Source organism: Lontra canadensis, unplaced genomic scaffold, assembly GCF_010015895.1.
Source record: "Lontra canadensis isolate GAN:19392208 unplaced genomic scaffold, GSC_riverotter_1.0 scaffold144, whole genome shotgun sequence".
NCBI classification, from domain to species: domain Eukaryota; kingdom Metazoa; phylum Chordata; class Mammalia; order Carnivora; family Mustelidae; genus Lontra; species Lontra canadensis.
In genome coordinates, this window is record NW_022631138.1 from 1281346 (window position 1) to 1306555 (window position 25210).

Here is a 25210-nt window from a genome sequence, read left to right on the forward strand (position 1 = left end):
AGGAGCAGGCGGGGGCATGAAGAGAGATGGGCTGAGAACTTCCTGGGGCTCTGAAATGCCTCCAAGTTGGCCGTTACTTTGTGTGGACACCCAGAAGCTACCCCTTCACGTGGACTATGGGAGGAATTAGCGATGGTCTGAGAAGTCTTCATGAAACTAGGGGAGGGAGGCAGGACTTGGTTCTGAGCAGGACTGTACCTAATTCTGCAAACAGCTCCATCTTGTCCTCTCTTGTCCTTTCTTGTCCTGATGAGCGATGCTCTCCCCCTCAGCCACGGGGCTGCCACTGGAGCTCTGGCTGCTCTCATCACCCCACTGATCCTTAGGGGACTTGGAGTTGAGAGAAGTGAAGATTCTGTATTATACTTGAATGTTTTGCCATACTGTATTATAAACATTTTCAAGTGTGGAGCAAAATTAAAAGAATTTTAGTGAACATTTATACACCCACCATCTAGATTTTACTATTAACCTGTTACTGTGCTTGTTACATCACATACCTATCTACTCATCAATTCCTCAACCCACCCATCAATTCATCTTTTTTTCTCTGATGCATTTCAAAGTAAACAACAGACATCAGCATACTTCTAAATAATTCAGCATGAACATCATTAACTAGAGTTTGAAATTTGGTTGTAGTTTTTTTTTCTTCTTATGTAGAATTTATATGCAATGAAATGCACAGCCCTTCAGTGTGCATTCACCGAATTCTAACAAGTGTGTGCACCTGTATAACCCAAACTCTTGTTAAGTTATAGGTCATCAGCATCCAGAAAGTGTTCTTATGTCCCTTTTCAGTCAGTTTCTGTGACCACCACCCCGGATGCACTCACTGATAATCTGATACTTTTCTACCACAGATTAGTTTTTCCTGTTTTAGAATTTCGTATAAGTGGAACCACAAATTATGCACTGTTTTGTAGCTGGCTTATTAACATGGCATAATGCCTGCTGAGATTCATTCATGTTGTCATGTGTATTAGCTTGTTCCTTTTTATTGCTGAGTAGTATTCCATTTTATGGATCTACTAGGATTTGCTTTCCATTTTTTTATTGATGGACAGACACCTGGGATGTTTTCAATGTTTTAGTCTTCCCAGTTGATCTACTGTGAATATTCATATACAAGCCTTTTTGTGACTATATGTTTATATTTCTCTTAGGTGAATTGTTGGTGTAGAATTGTTGGGTCATAGGGTATGTATTTATTTAGTTTTATGAGAAACTATGGGAAAGTTTTCCAAAGTGGTTTTGCCATTCTACACCTCATCAACAAATGTGAGAATTCTGTTTACTCTGTATCTTTGTCAACATTTGATGATGTCAGTATATTTAATTTCAGTCATTTTAGTGGGTATGTAATGATGCCTCACTGTGGTTTTCTTTTGCATTTCTTCGATGACTAATGATGTGCATTTGAATTTAATTTCAATTTAGAGTCGTTTTGACCTTCTTATAAAATAGAAGGAGATTGCCTTTAGCAATATTCCTATTTTTAAGAGAATCTGCACAGCCTTTTATGCTAGGTGAGTTCCTAAAGCTACGTGATGTGGCCATGCTTGGCATGTGACTCAAGATAGGGTGGGTGGATGAGATCCACTTCGTGTAGCACATGAAGTTCACAACCTCAGATGGACAGTATTCAACGGTAAACATTCAAAAAAAGATAGTTTCTAATAACAAAATTTATAGTCTCCAGACTTCCTGATAACAGTCTCCAGAATGACTGAAACATACTTTTCAATAAAATGTGACACTTCTTTACATTTTTTTGTTAAATAGACTAGGAAAGAGGCTCAACCTTCTAAAGACCAGATTCAGAATAAATACTGATATCATTTAAATTTCCTGGTACTTAGCATGTAAATGACCTCCCATCCTCCTGTCAACATGGAGGGCAATTACAAATTCAGTGCTTGGCATTCTCAAAAGCATGGTGTCAATTGCTTCTTAATGTTTCTCTTGTGGCTTCTGACTGAGCAACAACAACTGCTATCTGCGGGTTTAATTTTAATTAATGAGCATCTAAGTTATTTGGGTCTTATGATAACTTACTTCCCAAGGATTTGGGGTGAGGGGAGGGTAAAGAGGTGGCTAAGCTATGGGAAACCCTAAGTGTGAATTAACCCCTTTGCTGTCTATCTAAATGGAAGTTTCATGAGGCAGGGTGGGAGGGGTTGGAGGGGTGCAAAATTAGCACAAAAGGCAGAGCCACATATTGAAAAGTCCATAGGGCTTTAAGGGAGACTCAGGTGTTTTAAGTCTCTTTGTGCCTAAGTCTCTTAACTCCCCTGTGGCTCAGTTTCCTCATTGCCAAATGGGAAAGATGGAAATTACTACCTACTGAAGAGAGTCATTATCTCTGCAGAACATGCTATGCTGCACTCTCCCATAGCCCTCTCACTGCCCTCTGGCGCTCCTTTTCCCTTAAATACAGGCATCCCCTGAGACAAAACCCGAGCCTGAGCGTGTTCTGTCCATGTGACCTTGAGTGGGTTGCTGAAACTTGCTGAGCCCTAGTTTCCCAAACTATACATTGAAATAATTATGGTATCTGCATCATAGAATGTCTGAGATTGTTGAATATTACACAGCAGTAATAAGTACAGGTCCTGATACATTATGTATTTAAGAAATATTATTCATCGACAAATACTTTGTGATGGATGTATTTGGCTACCAATGTTCATTTGTAATCATTATTATAACAAATGCCGAATAATGGTTGAGAAAACTATCATAAACCCAAAGGATGGAAATTATATAGCTCTTAATGAAGAAAGACTATATAAAATATTGATTAACTACCTATAATACAAGAGGAAGTGAAAGAAACAGGAAACCAAATTATCTTTATACCACAAGGACAACCACACAGGATCACCTGAAGCCAAGCATTCATCAGAAAAATCCTGAAAGAATCATGAATATAGTGAGTGAGAGATGTGAGGGGCTGAATTATACTTACATTGCTCTTCTACTGGAAGAAAATTCTTTTTGACAGAACAAACCCTGTCTGTTTTTTTCACATGGCATCCTTTGGTGAGGACAAAATAATAATAATGGTCACTGTGTTTCTCCTTCAGCTTCCTGGCATTTAACATGGACACAGTTGATAATCTCGCTTTTCTATTGAAAGCAGTGAATTTTCGTGAAAGAGTTCTTCAGCGGAGTTTGGTGGCCAGAATTTATTATAAGGTAAAGATACATTGTGTTTTTTCTTCTGGACACATGTCTAAGGCATATTCTTGCTGGAGAACGATCTGCTAAATGTGGTAGCAGATGAATCAGGGTAATTACAAGCTTCTGGAAATGGCTAGAGTTCTTACAGGGCATTTGTATGACATGACAATCCTGCTTGTTCTTTAGGCCCCGATGCTACTGTTGAACCCTTTGTGTTGTCTTTTAGTATTCTGCCCGCAAGCCAGCATTGGGCTGCCGTGGGAGTAGAAGAGTGGAGTAATTTTAGCCCTTATTGGAATTGAAAAATCATTGTCTATATGTATAATGAATACCTTGTTCTCTGGGGGAAAAAGGTACATATAAAAAAATTACTATTGGATTAGCCTGAGATACTCTTTTTCCTATTAAAACACCCATGACACCCTACAAAAACATAAAACCTTATATTAGCATTGATAGAAATCTAGAGGGAAGTTTGCCAAGTGCCAATGGGGCTGGTCTGGGGAAACATTCCCCTCCCCAGCAATATGTCTCATCTTCTAATGCCAGCGTGAATAGGCAAAATGACTCTGAGATGTTTTACTTATCCTGCTCTCTGCCCAGGCTCAGGGGTCCATGGCTACTGTAACCTGAGAACAGACCACTTCCCCTCTTCTGAATTAGTTTCTAAGAGGGCCAGAATCGGGCCCCATGCAACTCTTACCCTTTAACTTATCTCTTTTATACTGATTCTAAGATCACATCTCCTAGTACAACCACAGAGCAAGTAGAAGGGAGGAGGATGAATAGCACATGAGGATGATAGGTATTCTCTTAGGAAATGCTCTGGAGGCAGAAGAGCCCTAGGAGTAGAAAGTGGTCAAAACCCACTGCTGGTGGGACAGAGCCAGACTGATGAGAACCTGGGGGCTGGTCCAGGTTTTGTACCAATCGGTCCACCCTCCAGGTATAGGTACAAGGCGAGGCCCTGCCAGACACCGGGGGCCCATCTGCATAGGTTTAGTGACTCTGAGCTACCTGCCCTTGTCAAACATGGAGCCAGTCAAAATAAGAGAAGGATACACTCACAGGCAAAAATGCATTAGCGAGCAGTGTTAACAATGGATAAAGTGTAGTCAATGACTTAGCTTTCCAAGACTGTGGAAGAAAAGGATAAAGATGAGATGGCAAGAGATGATGATAGACACAGAGTGAAAATAATAGAAATCCAATCTATGTATAACAAATATTCCTGAAAATGCTGGAACAAGAGGAGCAGAAATAATAATCACAGATATAAGAGAAAAATATTTTCCTTACTGTAAAAAACAAATCAAAATATTGATAGAAAAAAATATCCATACTTAGATATAGCCTGAAAACCTAGCATAAAGAGAGTATCATATAAGCAGCCAGTAAAGGGGAAAACATAAGGCTAGGTTCAGTCTTTATTCACCAGCTCCAAATGGAGTAATGTCTCCTTCTCTAAAGAGGAAGCTTCATGATCTAAGCATACTATTCCAAGCCCTGCTAAGCAGCTTCCGCATTCCTGACTGTCAGAAACAGTGTGAAAAATGAGTGTTTGCTTTCATCTCTGAAATCTAGGGGCAACATGTTAAGAGCAGTGGATACATAACACAGATTTGGGCGCCCCAAGGTAGGTGATGACGTAACAAAAGCTCAAAATGTGGGCGTGGCCTTGGAACCAGGCGGTGAGCTCTGAGAAGTATTTTAGTAGAAGCCTGAACTGCCTTGAAGAAATTGTTCATAGAAGTGTTCCGGGCTTTGATAAAGCAGTGGGTGAGGACTCGCACGGATGTGAATAAATGTTACTGGAAACTGGAGGAAGGAAGATTCTTGCTCTGGAGGGCCAGAACTTTAGCAACACTGGGGCCTACAGTTACAGGGAAAGTGGAAAAGGTACCCCATCCGCTGGAAGTGTTGAGAGTGCCTGCTTGCTCATGACGGCTTACCCTAGAATGCCAAAAGACAGGGAAGCTCAAGGAAACAGTGCTTAACATGGAGGAACTGAGACTTGCTGTGGTATTGAGGATTCCCAAGTCCTCCATACGGTAACTGTATTCATTTCTTGTGGCTGCTGTAACAAAGTACCATGGTGGTAGCTCCTGGCAGCTGGTGTCCCTTGGCTTGTCTCCTCATCACTCCAAGCTCTGCTTCTGTCCCCTCATGGCATTCTGGAGTCTATGTATCTCTGCCTTCCTTTCTTCCTTTGAGGAAACCTGTCCATTGTACTGGACTAAGTCTCACCCTACTCCAGTATGAACTCCTCTTAACTTGACTACACATGCAGAGACCCTGTTCTGCAAAAGATGGCATTCACAGACCCTGGGGATTAGGGCTTCCATACATCTTTTTTGGAAGACGTGCTCTTACCCAAAAGTACCATAGAAAATGGCTTCTGGAACAAAGATACCAGAGCACTCTCAGGAATGCACGGTCTGATGATGTGAGTAAAATCCTTTCAGAGCTGAGAAAGATCAGAGATGAGTCTTCAGTCAGGCAAGAGGCCCTCTGAGGAGATTAAGGGTGTGCCTCACAGATCTTTTCAGTCGAGCTGCAGGGCTTCCAGGATGCTCCAGGGCATCATTCTCTAACCTTCTCCATGCCCCAAAGGCCCATCTCAAAGAGATTTGTGGATGTGGACTTTTTTTGTCTAATGGGCTAACCCCCCCCCCCAAAGATTCACAGAAGATGTATAAAGTTTTTAAGAAAATTATTTCAGTCACATTTTTTAGCTTATGTTGAAAGGCTCAGAGATAGCACATGATGAATAGAGCCTTAAGCCATCAAGCTTCTACAAGCCGGGAGCAGGCTGAGAAAACTACTCCGTCACAAACATGTGGCCCTTTCATGATAATGGAAAGATTCCTCAGAGGGAAGAACCATGAGCCCAGAGGGTGGAACCAAGGGCCATGGAAGAATAAGAACTCCTGGACATGAGTAGGACTAAATCTTAATTAAAAAAAAAGTTTGACATTTGCTCAGCTGGATTTCAGAGTTTCTATGGATCACTGACTCCTTTATTCCTCCCATTTTCTTCCCTTTTGAGCAAGAATGTGTATAGTGGTTATCCAGTCCTATCCCACTATTGTATGTTGGTCATGTAGGGGACAGATGATCTCTCCCCCTTATAAGCCTTCAAATCAAAAGGAACGACATCTGGGGAATGTAATCTGCACCCAGCCTAGACTTAGATGATGGGACTCTGGAATTTGGATCACTGCAGTAATGAGATGAGATGTCCATGGACCTTGGAAAGAGATGAGGTTAGGCTGTGATAGAATCCAAAGTTGTCTTCAAGGATCCCTGCTTCCTGCTAGTCTCATCCTTTTATATACATTGTGCCAGGGCTGGTTGGTGTAACCAGTAGAATGCAGCAGAAGAAATGAAATGTTTTCTGAGATTGCATTATAAAGACACTGTGGCTTCTGTCTTAGTTTCTGTCACTGTCTCTCCCTCACTCTGGGGGAAGCCATGTCATGAGCAGCCCATGTGCCAAAGAACTAAACTGTCTTGCCAAAAGGTATGTAAATGAGCATGGAAGTGTCTCCTCCAACCCCATTTCAGTCTTAGAGATACTGGGGACCAGGACAGTCAACAACTAGACTTGAGAACCTGAGCCAGAAGCACCCAAACGAGACATGTCCAGATTCCCAACCCTCAGAAACCATGTCAGATACAAAAGTTATTTAAGATGCTAAATTTGGAGATAACTTGTTGCACAGCAATAGATAACTAATATAGCATCTGAAAGCAAAAATTGTTGAATAGTTTTGACATTGATAGACATGTTTTTTAGAACAAAATACAGAAGGAGATTATAATGTCCTCAATCAGTATTTCCATTTAATAAGATAAGATGGCATTCTTTCTGTGTTGATAAGAGCATGATTGTGCAATATTCTGATGCTTCTTGTTTTTCAGTTATTATAGACAGTGCCACAAGGAACATTCTTAACAGCCTGCAGTTTTCAGACTTTATATACTGCCACATTGTTCTCTACAAATGTTGAACCAGATTGTACTTCCCCATGCCCACATTTCTCTACACTCATTTTTCTAACACTTTATTTCTCCAACTTTCTAACTTTTTTTATCTTCAGGATTTGGGAGTCTGGCATCTTCTTTTTACTTTTTATTTACTTTACTAACATTAGAAAAATAAGTCCACTCTAAAATACCTACTTTTTATTCCCTTTTAAGCATGATATTAGATGCTCTCTGATACTAATTTTTCAGAACCTTTTTTGCTTATAATTGTTCTCTGCAAGAGAACAAATTGCTGACTAGTATTGATTTTCTAAGTTTGAGAAAAGAAAACCTTTGCACATATACGTGTACACACACACACACACACACACACACACACACACATATATATGTGTATTCCGAACATTAAAAAAAATTAGGCATGTGATGTGGTGAAAAGATGTAAAGGTTTTAAAAGTAGACAAATATATCTTACTGCTTCTGATCCTCTGCTTCTATATGTTTATATTTGAGATAATAAGAGTGGCATGATACAAACTTGTTGCAAGGATGGAATAAGGTAGAATATGTAAAAAAAAAAAAAAAATCCCAGAAGAATCATTTATCATTTTTGAAAATGATAAACCTCGCACTTATGTTATCTTAGTTGCTATCATTAATGTAACCATTTTAATGGTCAATTTAAAATTTGTTGAGCAGAACTGTTTTCTAGGGGTAGGCATGGGAAGACCAAAAAGATTATTAAGATAGTGCCTGCCTTGGGATAAGTCCCTTAGTTTTAGCCCAAGGCAAAATGAAATAAGTTAAGTGCTAAATTATGACAAAAGCTACAAATGTAGAGGAAAGAATATTGACTTCTATATCTTGGTTTGTATTTTTGGCTCAGCTGTTTTTTCAGATAGCTGTATGTTGACTTATATCTACCTATATTAATTCGGTGTATGTTGAAATATAATGATCTGTTCAGCAATTTCAACATCCAATCCACATGGAGCCTGGACATGTCCAAAGGTGGGTCATTTCATCCAGAATGCCAAGATCTTGTAAAAATAACCATGTGATTTAGTTCAGAATCTTTTGAAGGAGTAAAAACATGAGTGGGCTTCAGAAATCTGTTTTTCTTCTTAATTTTTCGGTAATGCTCTTTAATTTTCTTCAACCACAGATTTTATTTTAGAGTTATTTGGCCAACCCTTCTCCTCACATTAGGTAGCCCATCTGCCTCTTACCCTGGAGCACAAATGTTATGGGACTAGTAGTTCACATTCAGAGCTGGAGGGTCAAGGCCACTAGTCCTCATGAAAGAGTAAGGCTGTACTATTGTCTGATAATGCTTTTCCCTATTCCATGTACCCAGAATTAAACTGAAAATGGGGCCAGGAACTACCCTCCAGTGTACTGGTGGCCATGGAGGGAAACCAGCCCCATAGTTTCCCTCGAAGCCCCACTTCTCTAATTTTCCAAAATCATGCTGCAAATCTTGCTCATTAAGATCTCTGCATCATCTTCCCATTAGTAGGGAGAAAAAATAAACCAATAAACAATGGCTTGGTTTTGAGAATATTCTATTAAGGACTTCTGTCATTGTATGGAGAAAAGTCTATGGGAAATATAAACCCTTGGTAATCAATATATTTAACAAATGATTGTTTATTTCCAAGTGTGCATAACAAATATTGGGCAGGTAAAAGGATGAGAATCCAGATGGAATGATAGTCCTAGTTAACTGAGGGCTGATTCATGTTCTATCTCTTAGCAGTCATAACCTACTTCTACCACACTAGTATTTCCCCCACTTAGGGGTATATGAGAATCACCTGGGGAACAGTAATTTTAAAAATCTGATTCATGGTGCTCTACACCACACTGCAAGGCTGAGTCGAAAGGAAAAGGGAAGTGGTTTGCAAAAGAACATTATTAATCATCCTCAAAATCTAGGGGCAGTAAACTCATTTGGAAACAACTACCCTAAGTTAGTTTTCCTTATTCAGAATTTGAGATTTGGGTGGAGAAGAATTGGTGAAGGCTGGAAATAAGGTTATCAGAGATAGGACTTTCTAGAACTTTCTGTCTGGAAAGCTATCTACACTTTTTATTGTTGTGGTCAATGTGTCAAATGACTCTGTGTGTGTGTGTGTGTGTGTGTGTAGCTTTAAAGCTCTTTAGATCATTAAAACATAATAAAGCCAGAGTACTTCTGTAAAGACTATCTTTCTAACAGATGATGCCAGCTGTTTTGTTTGTTATAATTTTAAACTGATAACATCTTTGCTCAGGTCACCAGGTGGGGTTTTGAAATCTTCTCTGAGTTCTTATCTGTGAAAAATGAGAGCTGAGTTGGTCATTGAATGGCACACATGGCACATGCTGGAGATAGGGCTGCCATAATCGCCATCATTTGGGAACCACAAGAGTTCATTGGGTAGCTGGTAGATCCAGAGAGGGTCTTGGAAATGCCTTTGTCAACAAACCCAGAGACAGGAAAAACTGTGCTGCTTTGCTTGTACTTCTCTGAGAGTTTGAGGGTGGAGACAGGAACAGAGGGTAAGAGCAGCTGGGTTGTGTTTGTTACATTTTTTTTAAAGCCAAAACAGTGGCCTGAATAGCAGATGTTTTACTAAAGATCTCATGGCACAGAAATGCCAAGAGCTTTGTTCCAGAGGCAGATCATCAAAGATAGGAAACAGGATTAGAAACCAGATTTCCTGAGTTCCTTCTTTGCATCAATATTAATGCATCTTCTTACTCCTATGGTCAAGTTGGATTGGGAAAATGATCAAAAGACCAGGACAATCTGATGGAGGGGCCTTTGTATCTTTGGAATATGGGTGCTGCCTATGCAAAGGTCACCTTTGCAAAACAGTGGCTCCCTCTCTGTTGACTGGTACTTGAAATTCCTTTTGTGAGGAACATGCTCCCATTTCCCATTCCAGTTTTGGGAGCATATCCACTAAGATAAGGCTTAAAGTCCTGCAACTCCACAGAAAAGGAAAGCGTAACTGACTGCCACTTCACAGTAAGCTGTACATGGTGACTGAGGAAGTGGTGGATATTGGTCTGGAGAAACCCCAGAATGGAAAGGCAGCAAGATCTGAGGCTGACTGTGCCTGTTTCGCGGGGGTACAGTGCTCCCAGTCCTTAGCTCAGCACTTTCTTCTTTGCTGTTGCTGGTCATAGGAAATGTTTCTGTTCTGTGATGTTTTCCTCTCATACTTTCTTCTCCACCCTATAGCAACCCAGTTGCATTTTCTCTTTTCCCCTCACTTCTGACTTTCTTTACCTTTCTCTTATAGAGATAATGCTAAATTCTCTTCCTATGGAAACCTATTATAGGGAGGGAATGAAAAGGAAAGAAGGGAAATGAAGAGAAAGGAAAGGAAAATGAAATAGTATTCCTGATTACTACATGGAGGGCACAGTCATTTCCTTTGGGGTGTGAGAGCTAGCCTTCCTTCTTTCCTATTTGTAACTTCTTTCTCTGAGAAAGTGAGAAACCTGGCTTTCATTGTTTATTATATGTTTACTTATTTGATCTTCCCTGGGGTACACAGTAAGTAGTTTCAGAATTGCTAACCCATACCTCTGTGAAAAAGACATTTACTAACTAGAATATTCTTCTTCTGGCTTGTAATATTTAATCAAAGTAGTATTTCTAAAGTTACTTTTAGTTTGGTTCCTTTGCCACACCTTTTAGTGAGATTGTGTTATTTATTTGTCCCTCAGGGTGAACTAGTCACTCACTCATTTACAGATAGGCAGCCTGAGGATGAAGAAGGTTAGTGCTTTCTTCAAGGTAACACAGTTACCAATACCAAAGATGAGACTGATATTTGATTACTCAAATATCCTATTTTCCCCCAAACTTTTACCCACTATTTTTAGTATCCATTTATGAATCTTTCTGGAAACAATTAATACTATGGTGTTTGCCTAGTGGGAATTTTCTCTTACCCTCATCTCAATTACATTAGTTAATTAGACCCAAGAGCTATCTCTTCTCCTGCAACTACTTATTTATTCAATTAATTATTATATCAGTGTGGACTCACAGTTATTTATTCTATGTTTGGGCTACAATCCAATACTATCATTATTTATTTTCTTGCTCAGACTATTCCAGTTTTGGCCATTGAGAACTCCTTCAGGTTACCTTCTACGTCCCTTTGATAGGTCTCTATTCTTTTCTTTTCTTTTCTTTTCTTTTTTTTTTTTTTTGGTAAGCACTTCCTTATTTTCTGATACCACAAAATGTATCATATCTTGTATTTTCCTGCCAGACCTACAATCATTTTCCCAAGAATCCCTGCTTCCTTTTATTGGAAAATGGCGTTTAAAAGCCAGTATCAGGTTGCTGGGTGTGCTAATTATTGCTGGGGTGTCACCACTTCTAGCTGTTCTAAGCTAGGAAATAAGTGTATGTTTACTAACTCCCACATTCTCATGCAGACCTGTATGTGTGTATATTAGAAACCACCAGTTTATACTGGTAGCTCTGATTCCAGTCCAAAACCACAAGGTTCATTCTAGCCTTCACTCTTTTCTATTTGTAACTTCTTTCTCTGAGAAAGTGAGAAACTGGCTTTCATTGTTCATTATATGTTTACTTATTTGATCTTCCCTGGGGTACACAGTAAGTAGTTTCAGAATTGCTAACCCATACCTCTGTGAAAAAGACATTTACTAACTAGAATATTCTTCTTTTAGCTTGTAATATTTAATCAAAGTAGTATTTCTAAAGTTACTTTTATTTTGGTTCCTTTTCCACACCCTTTAGTGAGATTGTGTTATTTATTTGTAACATAAGTTCATTTGTTCCTGATTGTTTCTGCTTTGGGATCTCACTACATACTGGTTGATTTTGCCTATTTGTGGTTTGGCTATGTAAAACACTACTAAGTTTCTTGGACTTAAAGCTTTTAGAAATGTATACTCATCCCTATTTCTATTTCTTTCCCTTTTTTCCCTCTAAATACCTGTAGGTGTCCTTTACTTAAATTTAGTTTTTGGCTTCTCTTTCCTTTATTTCTCTCACCCAAATAAGCAGTAACACGTGTAACTTTCTTATATTGCTTTCTCTGTTACATGAAGGATAGCATGCCACATATACTCCTCTGTCCTTTTTTCCCCACTTAACAGTAGTATGTTTTGGGAATTATTCTATATTACTTCATAGAGATCTATCTCATTTTAATTTTTTAATTTTAATGTTAATGTTTTAATGTTTAATTTTAATTTTAGTGTTCAGTTAGCTAACATACAATACATTGTAAGTTTATGTTGTGTAGTGTTCAACGATTCATTAGTTGCATATAACATTTTTTTAAGTAGCAGCAGAATAGTACACTGTGGATGTGCCATAGCCTACTTAATTAACCTCTTTCTAATACATGGACAATTATCTTCCTCTCAATAATTTGCAACCAGAAATAATGCTATGTGAATAACCTTACACATACAAATTTTAGTATTGCTTAATGTGTATCTTCAGGGCTGATTTCTTCAAATTTGACTGCTGGGTCCAAAGTAAGTGAATATGTAGTGTGGTTAGGTATTGTCAAATTCTGCTTCTTGTACCAGTTTACATCCCCACCCTGCCCCCACCACCATTGTTTGTTTTTTCACAACCTCATCAACAGAACATACTCTTATAGCTTTTTTCCCCCAATTTGATAGATGAGAAATGGTTTCTCTGTGTTGGTCTCGCTTTTCTTCAACTGTGAGTGAGTTTGAACAGTTTTTCATTAGTGTGGGGCCAGTTTAACATATTTATCATGTATTGTCTATTCATATCATTTTCCATTTACCCACAGGGCTTTTGGTATTTTGTCCTTCCATTTTTAAGAATGCTTTCTATATTAAGGCTCTTAGCTCTTTGTCATATTGCAGTTTTTTTCCCAGTTTGTCACCTGTTCTTTTGACTTTGCTTATAGTGATTTTTGCTATGCAAAAACAAAACAAAACAAAACAAAACAAACAAACAAACAAACAAAACCTCTTATGTAGTTAATGTAATAATATTTGCTGTTTTTATTTTTGGATTTTAACTGACAGAAAGCCATTCCCTGCATTTAGGTTAAAAGGAAAGTGATCACATGGAAACCTCAATCTTCATGTCATTAGGAATCCAGTAGATGGGATTTGGGACTATCAAAAAGACTGGAAGTTGAAGGGGGGGAAAAAAAGGAATAACAGAAAGGGCAATTTCACAATATGTGTATGACATTACTCAAATCATTAACTCATATATGAAATATGCATGGATGGACAAGATGCCAAAGAGGTCCAGGGATTTTTAATTTGGAAGGCTTAAAGAGCTGAACAGAAAATTCAACTGTTGCCTGCTACTTGGGAAGCAGAATTTGTAGTTTGAATCCTGCCAAGTTACATGGGTAAAGTCAAGTCAATGGCTTTCCACTGAAGCCCCAGCAGGGCCATCCCTTATGTATAAAACTATGTCCCAGGAAAAAGAATTTATCCAAGGACCAAAGGTAAAATTAAAACAAAGAAAAGGCAAAACCAGAAAGATTCTTCTAACAAAGTATGAAACACCCTCTACAAATTCAAGTTTATCTGCTTGTGAGTTAACTGGGAAAAAAATTCAACACTCTTTAGATGAAGATAATAGGATCCAGAATGAGTATTCTTTAAAGTGTCCAATATACAATAAAATGTTGTCAGACATGTGAAGAAATAGGAACATATAATGCATAAGCAAGAGAAAAACCAGTCAATAGAAAAAGACATAAAATGACCTAGTTGTTGAAATTAGAAGAAAAGGGTTTTTGAAAACATAATGAATGTAATAAAGAGTGAACAAAATAGGGGTGCCTGGATGGCTCAGTCCGTTAAGCATCTGACTCTTGATTTTGGCTCTGGCCATGATCTCCAGGTCATGAGATGGAGCCTCATATCAGGCTCCACACTCAGCATGGAGCCTGCTTGAAATTCTCTCTCTTCCTCTCCCTCTGCCCCTCCTCCGGGCCATGCTCTATCTCTCTCAAACAAATCTTTTTTAAACAAAAGTATAGGTAAATATTAGTGACACTTTTCCTTTGTATCTTAAACTTTATAATTCAATTAGCTGTTTAAAGCAAAACTAATTATGATTATTTAGTGTCTTAAAAGTACATAAAAGTATATGCCATATATTGTCATATGGCAAGAATAACACAAAAGATGAGAAGTAGTAAACATGGAATTATATTATTATAATGTTCTTATATTATACATGAAGTGTTATTAGTTAAAGGTAGACTATTATAAGTAAAGAATATATATTCTAATAGAGAAGCTAGACTGAGGCAAAAACAAAACTCTTCAGTTAATCCAGAAGAAGTCATGGAAAGAACAAAAATTAAAGACCTAAGGAGATAGTCTACAAGTAGACTTATGCCCAACACTGTCTAATTACATGTAAATGGACTGAACATTCCAATTAAAAGGCAAACATTGTCACAGAGGGTTAGAAATAAACAAGTTCCATTTATATGCTTTAAAGGTAAAGACAGATAAGAAAAAGATATACCAAGCAGCTAGAACATAAGAGAGCCTATATTAATATCAGATAAAACAAACTTTAAGACAAAGACTATTACTAAGGATAAAGAAGGTTATTTCATGGTGATTTAAAGGTCTCTTCGTCAAGAAGAGAGAACAGGGGCACTTGGGTGGCTCAGTTGGTTATGTGTCCGATTCTTGGTTTTAGCTCAGGTCATGATCCTCAGAGTTATGAGGCTCAGCCCAACATTGGGCTCCCTACTGGGTGTGGAGCATACTTAAGATTGTCTCTCTGCCTCTCCCTCTTCCTCTCCCCATGCCCCACCACCCAGCTGTTGATTTCTCTCTCCCTAAAAAAGAGAGAGAGAGAGAGAGAATAACCAGAAATAGATATACACCATTAAAATATTTGAAGCAGAAATTGACAGAACTAAAAGGAGGAGTAGGGAAATCCCATAATTGATAAAACAAGTAGACAGAAATTCAGTATGGCTACAAAAATATGAACAACACTATCATCCAATCTGACCTATTTAGCATTTATAGACATTTATTGAAAACTAGACCTAGAGACTAGAGTGCTATCCATAAGACAGCTCTCAATAATATCAGTCAATAATTTTTTAAAGATATTTATTTATTTATTTATTTGGGGGAAGGGGAGAGAGAGAGAGGGAGTGCATGAAGGGGGGAGAGAGGCAGAGGAGAAAGGGAAGCAGACTCCTTGCTGAGTGAGGAGCCCAGTGCCTCCCAATCCCATGACCCTGAGATCATGACCTGAGTCACCCTGGCACCCCTCAGTCAATAATTTTTTTAAAAGATTGAAAATAATACAGAGTGTTTTTTCTATCAACAATGGCATTAAATTAGAGATCAATAACAAAAAGATATCTGGAAAATCTCCCAAATATATGAACATTAAGGAACACATTTCTAAATAATCTGTGAATCAAAGAAAGAATTATTATGGTAATTGGAAAATATTTCAAGCCAAATGGTAATGAAAACACAACATATCAAATTTTGTAGGGTGTAGTGAAATTTCCTTACAGGGATATTTATACCTTGAATTGCTTATCTTAGAAAGTAAAAAAGAACTTAAGTAAATGAAGTAAGCTTCTACCTTAAGAAGTTAGAAAAAGAACAAAATAAGTAGAATAAAGGTGATAACAAAGATTAAGAAGACATTAACATAGTAGAAAACAAACTATATAGAAAATCAAGAAATCTGGGGAAAGTGGGGGGGTCTGGGTGGGTCAGTAGGTTAAGCTTCTGCCTTCCTGGGATCCTGGGATCAAGCCCTGCATTGGGCTCTCTGCTCAGCAGGGAGCCTGCTTCCCCCTCTCTCTCTCTGCCTGCCTCTCTGCCTACTTGTGTTCTCTGTCTGTTGAATAAATAAATAAAATCTTTAAAAAAAAAAAGAAATCTGAAAGTGTCTTCTTTAAAATGATTGATAAAATTGATCAATCCATAGCAGGATTGATCAAGAGAAAAAGAGATTAAACACTAACAATATTAAGAATGAAAGAAGAGACATTGCAAAATATAAGACAGATGTTAAAAATACAAAAAAGGGAATATCATGAACAATTTTATGCAAATAAATTCAAGAACTTAGAACAAATTCCTGGAAAAATACTACTTTCAAAAGCAAGCAAAAAATGGAAGATCTAAAAATATCTATTAAATGAATTTAATTTGTAATGGAAATATTCCACAAAGAGAACTCTAGGTCCAGATGGTTCTTCTGTTGAATCCTATCAGAATTTAAAGATTAAAAAAAATACCAGTCTTACACAGAACTCTTTCAAAAACAATGACTGATGATACCAAGAATAATGAGTACATTACAAAAAACTAAATCAATATTCTTCATGAATATAGGTAGATATATATAATAAAATGTTAATGATTAAATCCAGCAATATGTAAAAAAGGAAAATACATCACTAAGTGGTATTTATTCCAGGAATGCAGGGTTGATTTAACATTTAAATATGTTTGTCAATGACGATTGTAATATTGACAAAATAAAGGAGAAATATTGCATGATTATATAGTGCAGAAAAGAATTTTGGTAATATCCAACATGAGTTCATGCTAAAAAGTCTTAGCAAATTAGGGATAGAAAGTGGTTTCTTCTTTTGAAAGAACATATTTGTAGTAAACCTATAGTTGACATCATAGCTAATGAAGAAATACTGTACATTTTCCGAACAAGGTAAGAATGTTCACTTTTATCACTTCTGTTTGACATTACACTGGATATTCTAAGGCAGGGAAAAGAAATAAATGACATAAAGATTATAAAGATAGAAATGTCTATCTTAATTTGCAGATGAAATGATTATTTACATAGAAAATATGAAAGAACTTACAAAAAAAGAGAAAAACCCCAAATCCTACCAGAACTAATAAATCGATATGAAGTTATAGGATATAACTCAATATGCAAAATAAATATCTTTCTTATATGCCATCAATAAAAATTGGAAAACAAAATGTAAAAATGAAATATACAATATCATTAAAAAAATGAATTCTTATGAATACATTTAACAAGAAAAATTCAAGCAATGCAAGTTCTGTATCTTGAAAACTAGAAACATTGCAGAAGGTAATTAAAGCCTAAATGCAAAAGTATATGTGTGTACATGGAAAAACTCAATATTGCTACGATGTATGTTCTCCTGAAATTGGTCTATAGATTCAACACCACCTCAAATGTCTCAGCAGGAACTTTTGTAGAAACTCACAAGCTGATGTGACAATTCATACAGAAATACAAATGGCCTAAAATAGCCAAAATGACTATGAGAAAGTTGAAGAAATATGGAGGCCTGGCATGACCTGATTTCAAAGTTTCTGCTAATTCTCCAGTAATCCAGACAGTATGGGTTTGGTGTCAGGACAAATAAACAGATCGATGGAACACTGGAGAGTCCAGAAACTGACCCTCACATACATGTTAATTTGATTTTTTACAAGGGTACAAAGGAAATTAAGTAATGAAAATGTAATCTTTTCAACAAATTGTACAGGAAACTATATATCTGAGTGGAAACTAGATATCTGAGTGGGGGGAAAAATGAGCCTTGACTTACTCCCTGTATAATGCACAAAAATTAATTTGAGACTGGTAATAGACTCTAAGTGGAAGTGCAAACTATAAAACTTGCAAAGGGAAAAAACATAGGAGGATATTTCTGTGGAAATAGAGTAAACCAAGAATTCTTAGAAAGGAGGTAAGAAGCACTGACCATTAATTAAATATGAATTGATTGGATTTTTTTTTCAAAATTAAAAATTTGTAAGAAAACAAGAAAGCAAACCTTCATAACCTTGGAGAAATTATTTGCAATACATGTATCTGACAAAAGACTTTTTTAACCTAGGGGTGCGTGGGTGGCTCAGTTGGTTAAGAATCTGCCTTCAGCTCAGGTCATGATAACCAGGTCCTGGGATCCAGCACCACATCGGGCTCCCAGCTCAGGGGCAAGTCTACTTCTCCTTCCGCCTCTCCTCCTGCTTGTGATTTCACTTTCTCTCTCTCTCTCACGAATAAATCTTTAAGAAAAAAAAAACTTTTATTCAGAATGCATAAAGAACTACAACTCAATAATGTAAAGACACAATCCAAAAAAAATGTACACAGAAGACTTGAAAAGACACTTCAGAAAAGAAGATAAAAGAATGGTAATGAGCCCATGAAACCTTGCTCAACCATATTAGTCATCAGGGAAATAGAAATTAAAACCACAGTGAAATACCACGCCACCCACTGAAATGGGTTGAACTCGAGCCAACTGATGACACTCGATCCTGATGACAGTGTGGAGCGACGAGAAAGTGCATTGCTGTTGTAGCATAAAAGGGCATTGACAGAAAGCTTGGCATTTCCTTCACACCTAGCCCAAGACCAGCAATTCCATCCTTAGGTATTTACCCAAAAGAGATGAAAGACAGCTCACAAGAAGATTTGTACAACAATGTTTACAGCAGTTTTATCAATAACAACCCCAAATTGGAAACAACCCAGATGTTCATCAACATGAGAATTGGATAAACCAGTTATGGTATATTCATACAGTGGAATTCTACTCAGCAAAATAAAAGAGCTAAACCACCATTAACATATAACAAGAAGTGAATTTATAGATGTTATGTTCAGTTAAAGAATCCTGCCACGAAGGAGTTAATAATATGATTTATGCATATGACATTCATTTAATAAGGGGCAAAGGTAGTTGACTGTGTTATGGGGATCAGAGACCTGAAAGGTATGGTGTTGACTGGGAGGGAGTAGAAAGCGGGAAATTTCTGTTTCTTTGTCCAGGTGGTTACAGAGGTGTATACACACTGTTGGAAATCATCAAGACATGGGGCGCCTGGGTGGCTCAGTGGGTTAAGCCTCTGCCTTCAACTCAGGTCATGATATCAGGGTCCTGGGATCGAGCCCCACATTGAGCTCTCTGCTCAGCAGGGAGCCTGCTTCCCTTCCTCTCTCTCTGCCTGCCTCTGCTTACTCATGATCTCTCTCTCTCTCTGTCAAATAAATAAAATCTTGAAAAAGAAATCAAGATGTAAACTTATGATTTATGCATGTGATACATCTGGCTGTATGCATTTTATACCTCAGTTAAAACATTTAAAGATAGGATTTAAACAGTGCCTTCTGGCATAGAGATGGGCTGTTCTGGTACGTGCATTTCATCATCTGTTCATATGAAGCTGGAAACTTAGCAGCTTCCTCAGCTGCTGAATCTTGGTATTCTAGTTGAGGGAAAGAAGAAACAGCTAATGACAATTACCACGTGTCAGTTTTATGCTAGACACCTTTCAATGCCATACCAAAACACAGGGGTAGGTGCCCAGCTAGCTAGCAGCATGGAATCTGGAAATAGTGGTGACAGATGATGGGTTTTGATCTAGGCCAGTGGCCAGGATCACAGGCATCTGACAAAAGGTGAGCTGTTGAGAGCTGGTTCTGGAGGCAGGTGGATACGCCTTAGAGGTTCTGAACCTTCTATCCAGGGATCTTGAGGTCTGGGAGGCTGGACCACAGGAAGCAGGGCTCTGGCTAAGGTGGAAAGCCCAGTCACGGACATGCGGGCAAGTCACCCAGACAGGACAAAGGGACAAGATAGAACTTAAGTTCAGAGAAAGTCAAATCTATGGGGCCATGTGCCAAACTCTGGGCTCATTTTTGAAGAGTACAGCACCGCTTTCTGTGCCAACAACGCTCTTGCAAACGTGGTGGATGTTCCTAAAACCCTCTGGACTTTCTGCAAGAAGTGTGGCAAGCACCAACCCCACAAAGTGACACAGTAGAAGAAAGGAAAGGATTCTCTTTATTCTCAGGGAAAGTGGCATTATGACAGGAAGCAGAGTGGCTGTGGTGAGCAGATGAAGCCCGTTTTCTGGAAAAAGGCTAAAACTACAAAGATTGTGCTGAGGCTTGAATGTGTTAAGCCCAATTGCAGATCTCAGAGAATGCTGCTATTAAGAGATGCAAACATTTTGAACTGGGAGAAGATAAGAAAAGAAAGAGCAAGTGATCCAGTTCTAAGCTTCGTATTTTGTTATATTATGAAGACAATAAAATCTTGAGGTTATGTTCACTTCAAAAAAAAAAAAAGCATAGCACAGAAATGACATTTTTGTAGTTGATAGCACACTGATTACTAGTGAATTTGACTTGGGTGTAAGTGGTTGAATACTGAACAGCAGTTTCTTTTACAATTTTGTCTAGAGTGGTTTTTTCTAGCTTTGTAAACTTGTAAATTTAAGGTCCATGATGTGATGATTTGATACACATATATATTGTGAAATGATTACTATAATAGTGTTAATTAACACACATATTGCCTTACATGAGTAGATTTTTGCAAGTGGTGGTGGGGGGGGGATATGAGACATTTAAGGTCCAGCCCTTTAGTTAGCAGCTTTTAAACATGTAATGCAGTATTGTTAACTGTTGCCTCTATGCTGTGCATTGGATCTCCAGAACTTACTCATCTTATACCTGAGAGTTGGCACCCTGTGACCATCTTCACCCATTTCTTCCATCCCAACCCCTGGCAGCCACCATCTACTCTGTTTCTGTGACTTCAGCTTTTTTATATTCCACATAAAAATAAGTTCATATAGTATCTGTCTTTCTTTCTCTGACTTATTTTACTTAGCCCACAGGTTCCATCCATGTTGCAAATGGCTGGATTTCCTTCTTTTTCACCGCTGAATAATTTTCAGTTGTTTCTATATGCACATCTTTATCCATTCCTCCAGAGACACACACATAGGTTGCTTCCATGTCTTGGTTTATGTGAATAATACTGCAATGAACATAGGAGTCCAGATAGTGATTTCATTACTTTCAGATGCATCCCAGAAGTGGGATTGCTGGATGATGTGGTAGTTCCATTTTTAATTTCTTGAAGACCCTCCATACTGTTTTCCGTATTGGCTGCACCAATTTGCATTCCCATCAACAGTGCACAGTGATCCCCTTTTCTTGCCAATACTTACTATCTCTTGTCTTTCTGACACTAGCCATTCTGACAGATGTGAGGCAATATCTCATTGTTGTTTTGATTTGCATTTCCCTGGTGCTTAATGACACTGAACATTTCTTCATGTGTCTGTTGCCCATTGGTCTGTCTTCTTTGGGAAAATGTCTATTGAGGTCCTCTGCCTATTTCTTAAACAGGCAGATTTTTTTTTTTTTTACTAATAAGTTGTATGGGTTCCTTATATATTTTGGATATTAACACCTCATCACATAGATGGTTTGCAAATATTTTCTCCCATTCCATAGATTGTCAGTTCATTTTGTTGTTGTTGTTGTTTGTGCAGAAGCTTTTTAATTTAATATAGTTCCACTTGTCTGTTTTTGTTTTTGTTGCCTGTGTTTTGATATCATATCCAAAAAATCATTACCAAGACCAATGTCAAAGAGATTTTTCCTTATGTTTTCTTCTAGGTGTTCTATGTTTTCAGGTCTTATATTTGAGTCTTGATTCCATTTTGAGTTAATTTGGGGAGTGGTGTAAGAGAAGTGTCCAAATTCATTCTTCTGCCTGTGGTTATCCAGTTTTCCCAATACCAGTTATTGAAAAGATTATCCTTTCCCCACAGAGTATTTTTGGCTCTACATGACTGTATATGGTATTGGGGAGGGGCAGTGTTTTCTGGTCTCTTAATTCTGTTCCTTGTTCTACACGTCCTTCTTTATGCCAGTACCGTGTTGTTTTGATGACTGTGGTTTTGTTTGAAATCAGGAAGTGCGATATCTTCATTCTTTCTCAGGATTGCTTTGACTATTCAGGGTCTTTGTGGTTTCACATGAATTTTAGGATTGTTTCTTCTAATTTCTGAACCCAATGCCATTAGAATTTTGATAGGCATTGCATTATATCTAGATGGCTCTAGGTCGTATGGACATGTAAACAATATTAGTTCTTCTGTTCCATGGACACATGAGATATCCTTCTTTCCACCTATTTGTGTCTTCAATTTCTTTCATCAGTGTCTTTTAGTTTTAGATGTACAGATCCTTCACCTCCTTGGTTAAATTTATTCCTAAGTATTTTACTGTTTTTTGATGCTACCGTAAATGGGATTATGTGTGTTAATTTTTCAGATATTTTGTTTTTTGTGCATAGAGACATGACTGATTTCTATATCAGTTTGATTGTGTAACCCACAGCTTTACTGAATTCATTTATTCTAATGGCTTTTTGGTGGAGTCTTTGGGATTTTCTATATATAGGATCATATCATTTGCAAATAGGGATACTTTTGCTTCTTCTTTTCTAGCTTAGATCCCTTTCACTTCTTTTTCTTGCCTTATTTTTCTGGCTAGGACTGCTAGTGTTTGCTCAATAGGAGTGGTAAGAGTTGGTACCTTGCCTTGTTCCTGACCTTAGAAGAAAAGCTTTCAACCTTTCACTGAATTGAGTATAACGTTAGCTTTGCCTTGAGCAACAGTTTCTTGAGGTTCTCTGTGAGTAGGGGGTAGGCTTATCCAGAGGTTCAGTGCTGCTGGAGACTGTAGTATTGTGGTCAACAAGAACGAACCTATTATTCTATTTCATTCTGCCTTTCCACACGGCCAGTAGGCAGATCGCCATGGTCATCTGGGATCAAGGACATTCTTTAAGTTGCTACTATTATGAATGGTAGTCTAAAGCCCAATGCTTCGTGATACAGCCAAAAACCTGATTGCCAGAAAGGGGAAATAGAAAAGTTATCAGACCACAGGGGCCTCCATCAGGCTGAGGCACTAGGTTTGGAGCACACAGGGGAGGAATGACATGAGAACACCATTTCCCGTGGTATTCTAATAATGTAATGGAAGGAGTCAGATATGTCCTATAAAGGACTTAACATCTCCTAGTCCAGCCTCTCCACTGAGGCAACGCTAAGTCCAGCCCATCCACCTGCTAGCTTAGTGGCTTGGTGGTGAGAATGGACAGTCAGGCATTGACCTATAATCTCATGTGGCAGCTCTTGGTGGTCTGTTCCCCTTCCTTCCCTGTTTGCCAGCACCTCAGGCTGTTGGAATAGGCTGTTTTGTTGTTGTTGTTTTTAATTTCCAGTGTTAATTCCCCTCTTTCTCACCAGTGCCTCAAATCCCTCTCCCTCCCAGACCACAGAAGCTCACACAGAGGTGGTCTCGACATTCTGCAAAGTGTGCTGTTTAGTATTCTTGAAAGGTTAGCCAGAAATGAAAAACCTCTTCCTGACAGTGAAGTAAAAATGTTTCATTGGAACTTCAGATATATATTTACAGAAACAATTAGGGGAAAAAAAGAGAGAGAGAAGACCTATAAAGATGTTTATTTTTACTGAATAGTTCCTTGTTTAAAAGATATTTCTCCCCAGTGCCCTAGTACACCAGTCATTGTGCGAGTCTGGAACTGTAGAGATGACCAAGGCATGATGGCTGTCTCATGCCACGGGGTCTCAGCTTGGGACGGGAAATGGCAGGAACATGGGTCAAGGGGAAGTGCATAGAGAGGGATCTGGAGCAGAGGGAGGGCTGCCCCATTCTGTGGGTAAGGGTGACCCATGGAATCTAGTGTCTATCCCCAGGGAGAGGTGGGCAAGACCTTCCAGGAAAGACATGGGATGTGAGTGAGCAACTGGCATATTCAGGCTGAGCCTCAAGCTGGTCCACATCCCAGGTCCTGGGTTAGAGAAGTTAGCAAGAGAGTGACTATGGTGGTCTGTAGGCCCTCAAGGCCCTGAGCCTCATGTCTCCTGCTTGCAGGCCCAAGATCCCTCTACCCTCCCTGCAGGTGACGGGACTATGGCCTGAGCACACTGGTGTCAGGAAGATCATTCTGGAGTCAGTGCTGTGAGGGTGACCCTTTAGAAGGCCACAGTAACCATCATCCCAGAGGAGTTAAGACCAGCCTGAGCCATGCAGTGGTGACAGTGAGCATGAAGGGTGGTCAGTGAAACTTGGGATGGTCTGATGGGGTAGAAAGCCAAAGATGGGGTCAGGGGTGGTCCCAGGGCTCCAGCTTGTGCTCCAGGAGGATAGGATTCTACTCCTGGAGAAGGAAACACGGAGTGCTAAGGAATTCCAAACTGCAGTGGGTTCTGTGCTCTGCAAATCCCTCATGGGGTAGGCTTTCTGTGTGCTGTACCCCTTGCCTTTTACTCGCAGCCCCAAGACCGCTTCTTCCCACTGAGCTGCTGCAGGGATTCAGGAAACAAAGCTCTTGAGGCCTAATGTCTTTCACATATTAAATGTACATCGTTCTGCCTTCTCTCCACTTTAAGCAGTCACTAAGGGCAGTCAGGTTCCATAACATCGTCTTCAGTTAAATGTGAAGATTATTGAAACAAGATCTTTCCAGCTGATCGTACTCCAAATACATGCTTTGGTGCCTGTAAAATCTATTTAAGGTCTCCTGATTCCCCCCTTCTCTTGCTCCATCCACCAGAACTGTTAGAAGGAACTTTTAAAATGAGGAAGTGATTAAGAAAGGGAAAAGCTATCAAACATTTGTTTATTTACAGATCCCGTTGTAGGGAATTATCAAGATTGATTTCAGGAGCATAGAGTTCAAATGAATGCTAAATGACCAAAGAGAATGTATCATCCGACAATCATTTTCTATTCTGAAAGGCTAAGTAATGAGAAGCAGACACTTAATTTAACAAAAAAAGGAAAAAGGAGGAGAAATTAGGAAGTAATACATTCAATTATAGGAGCCCTTTGCCAAGATCTTATTGATTTCATGTTCTGACAATTTCAGTTAAGCCTTAGCAGGGGAAAGATTTAGCAACCGGTCAGATCAAACATGTGTGGCCCCCCACTCCTGGAACTAATGTGTATGTAACAAAAATAGGGCTTCACTAGGAATGGGCTCCATCTTTGGGGTCTGTTCATATCGCGAGGCCCAAGACCAGAGCTTGGAGGACATTGCAGGTGAGGGAAGGGGCTGCAAACACCTGGGCAGACCCCAGAAAATCCGTCCCAACGCCATAACTGTGGTGAAGGGAGAAATGGACCAGGAGCCTT

At 38.7% G+C, this 25210-nt stretch overlaps 1 protein-coding gene and 1 pseudogene across 5 annotated transcripts in view; both read left to right on the forward strand.

Annotated features, from left to right (window-relative positions):
* ACOXL (acyl-CoA oxidase like) overlaps positions 1-25210 on the forward strand; it is a 326290-nt gene that overhangs the window by 223936 nt on the left and 77144 nt on the right. For all 5 annotated transcript variants that reach the window (XM_032843889.1, XM_032843891.1, XM_032843892.1 and 2 more), the window contains exon 15: positions 3090-3201. In XM_032843889.1, coding sequence (XP_032699780.1) covers positions 3090-3201 — 112 coding nt within the window. The remainder of the gene's footprint in view (positions 1-3089; positions 3202-25210) is intronic.
* LOC116858896 lies at positions 10204-20231 on the forward strand (annotated as a pseudogene).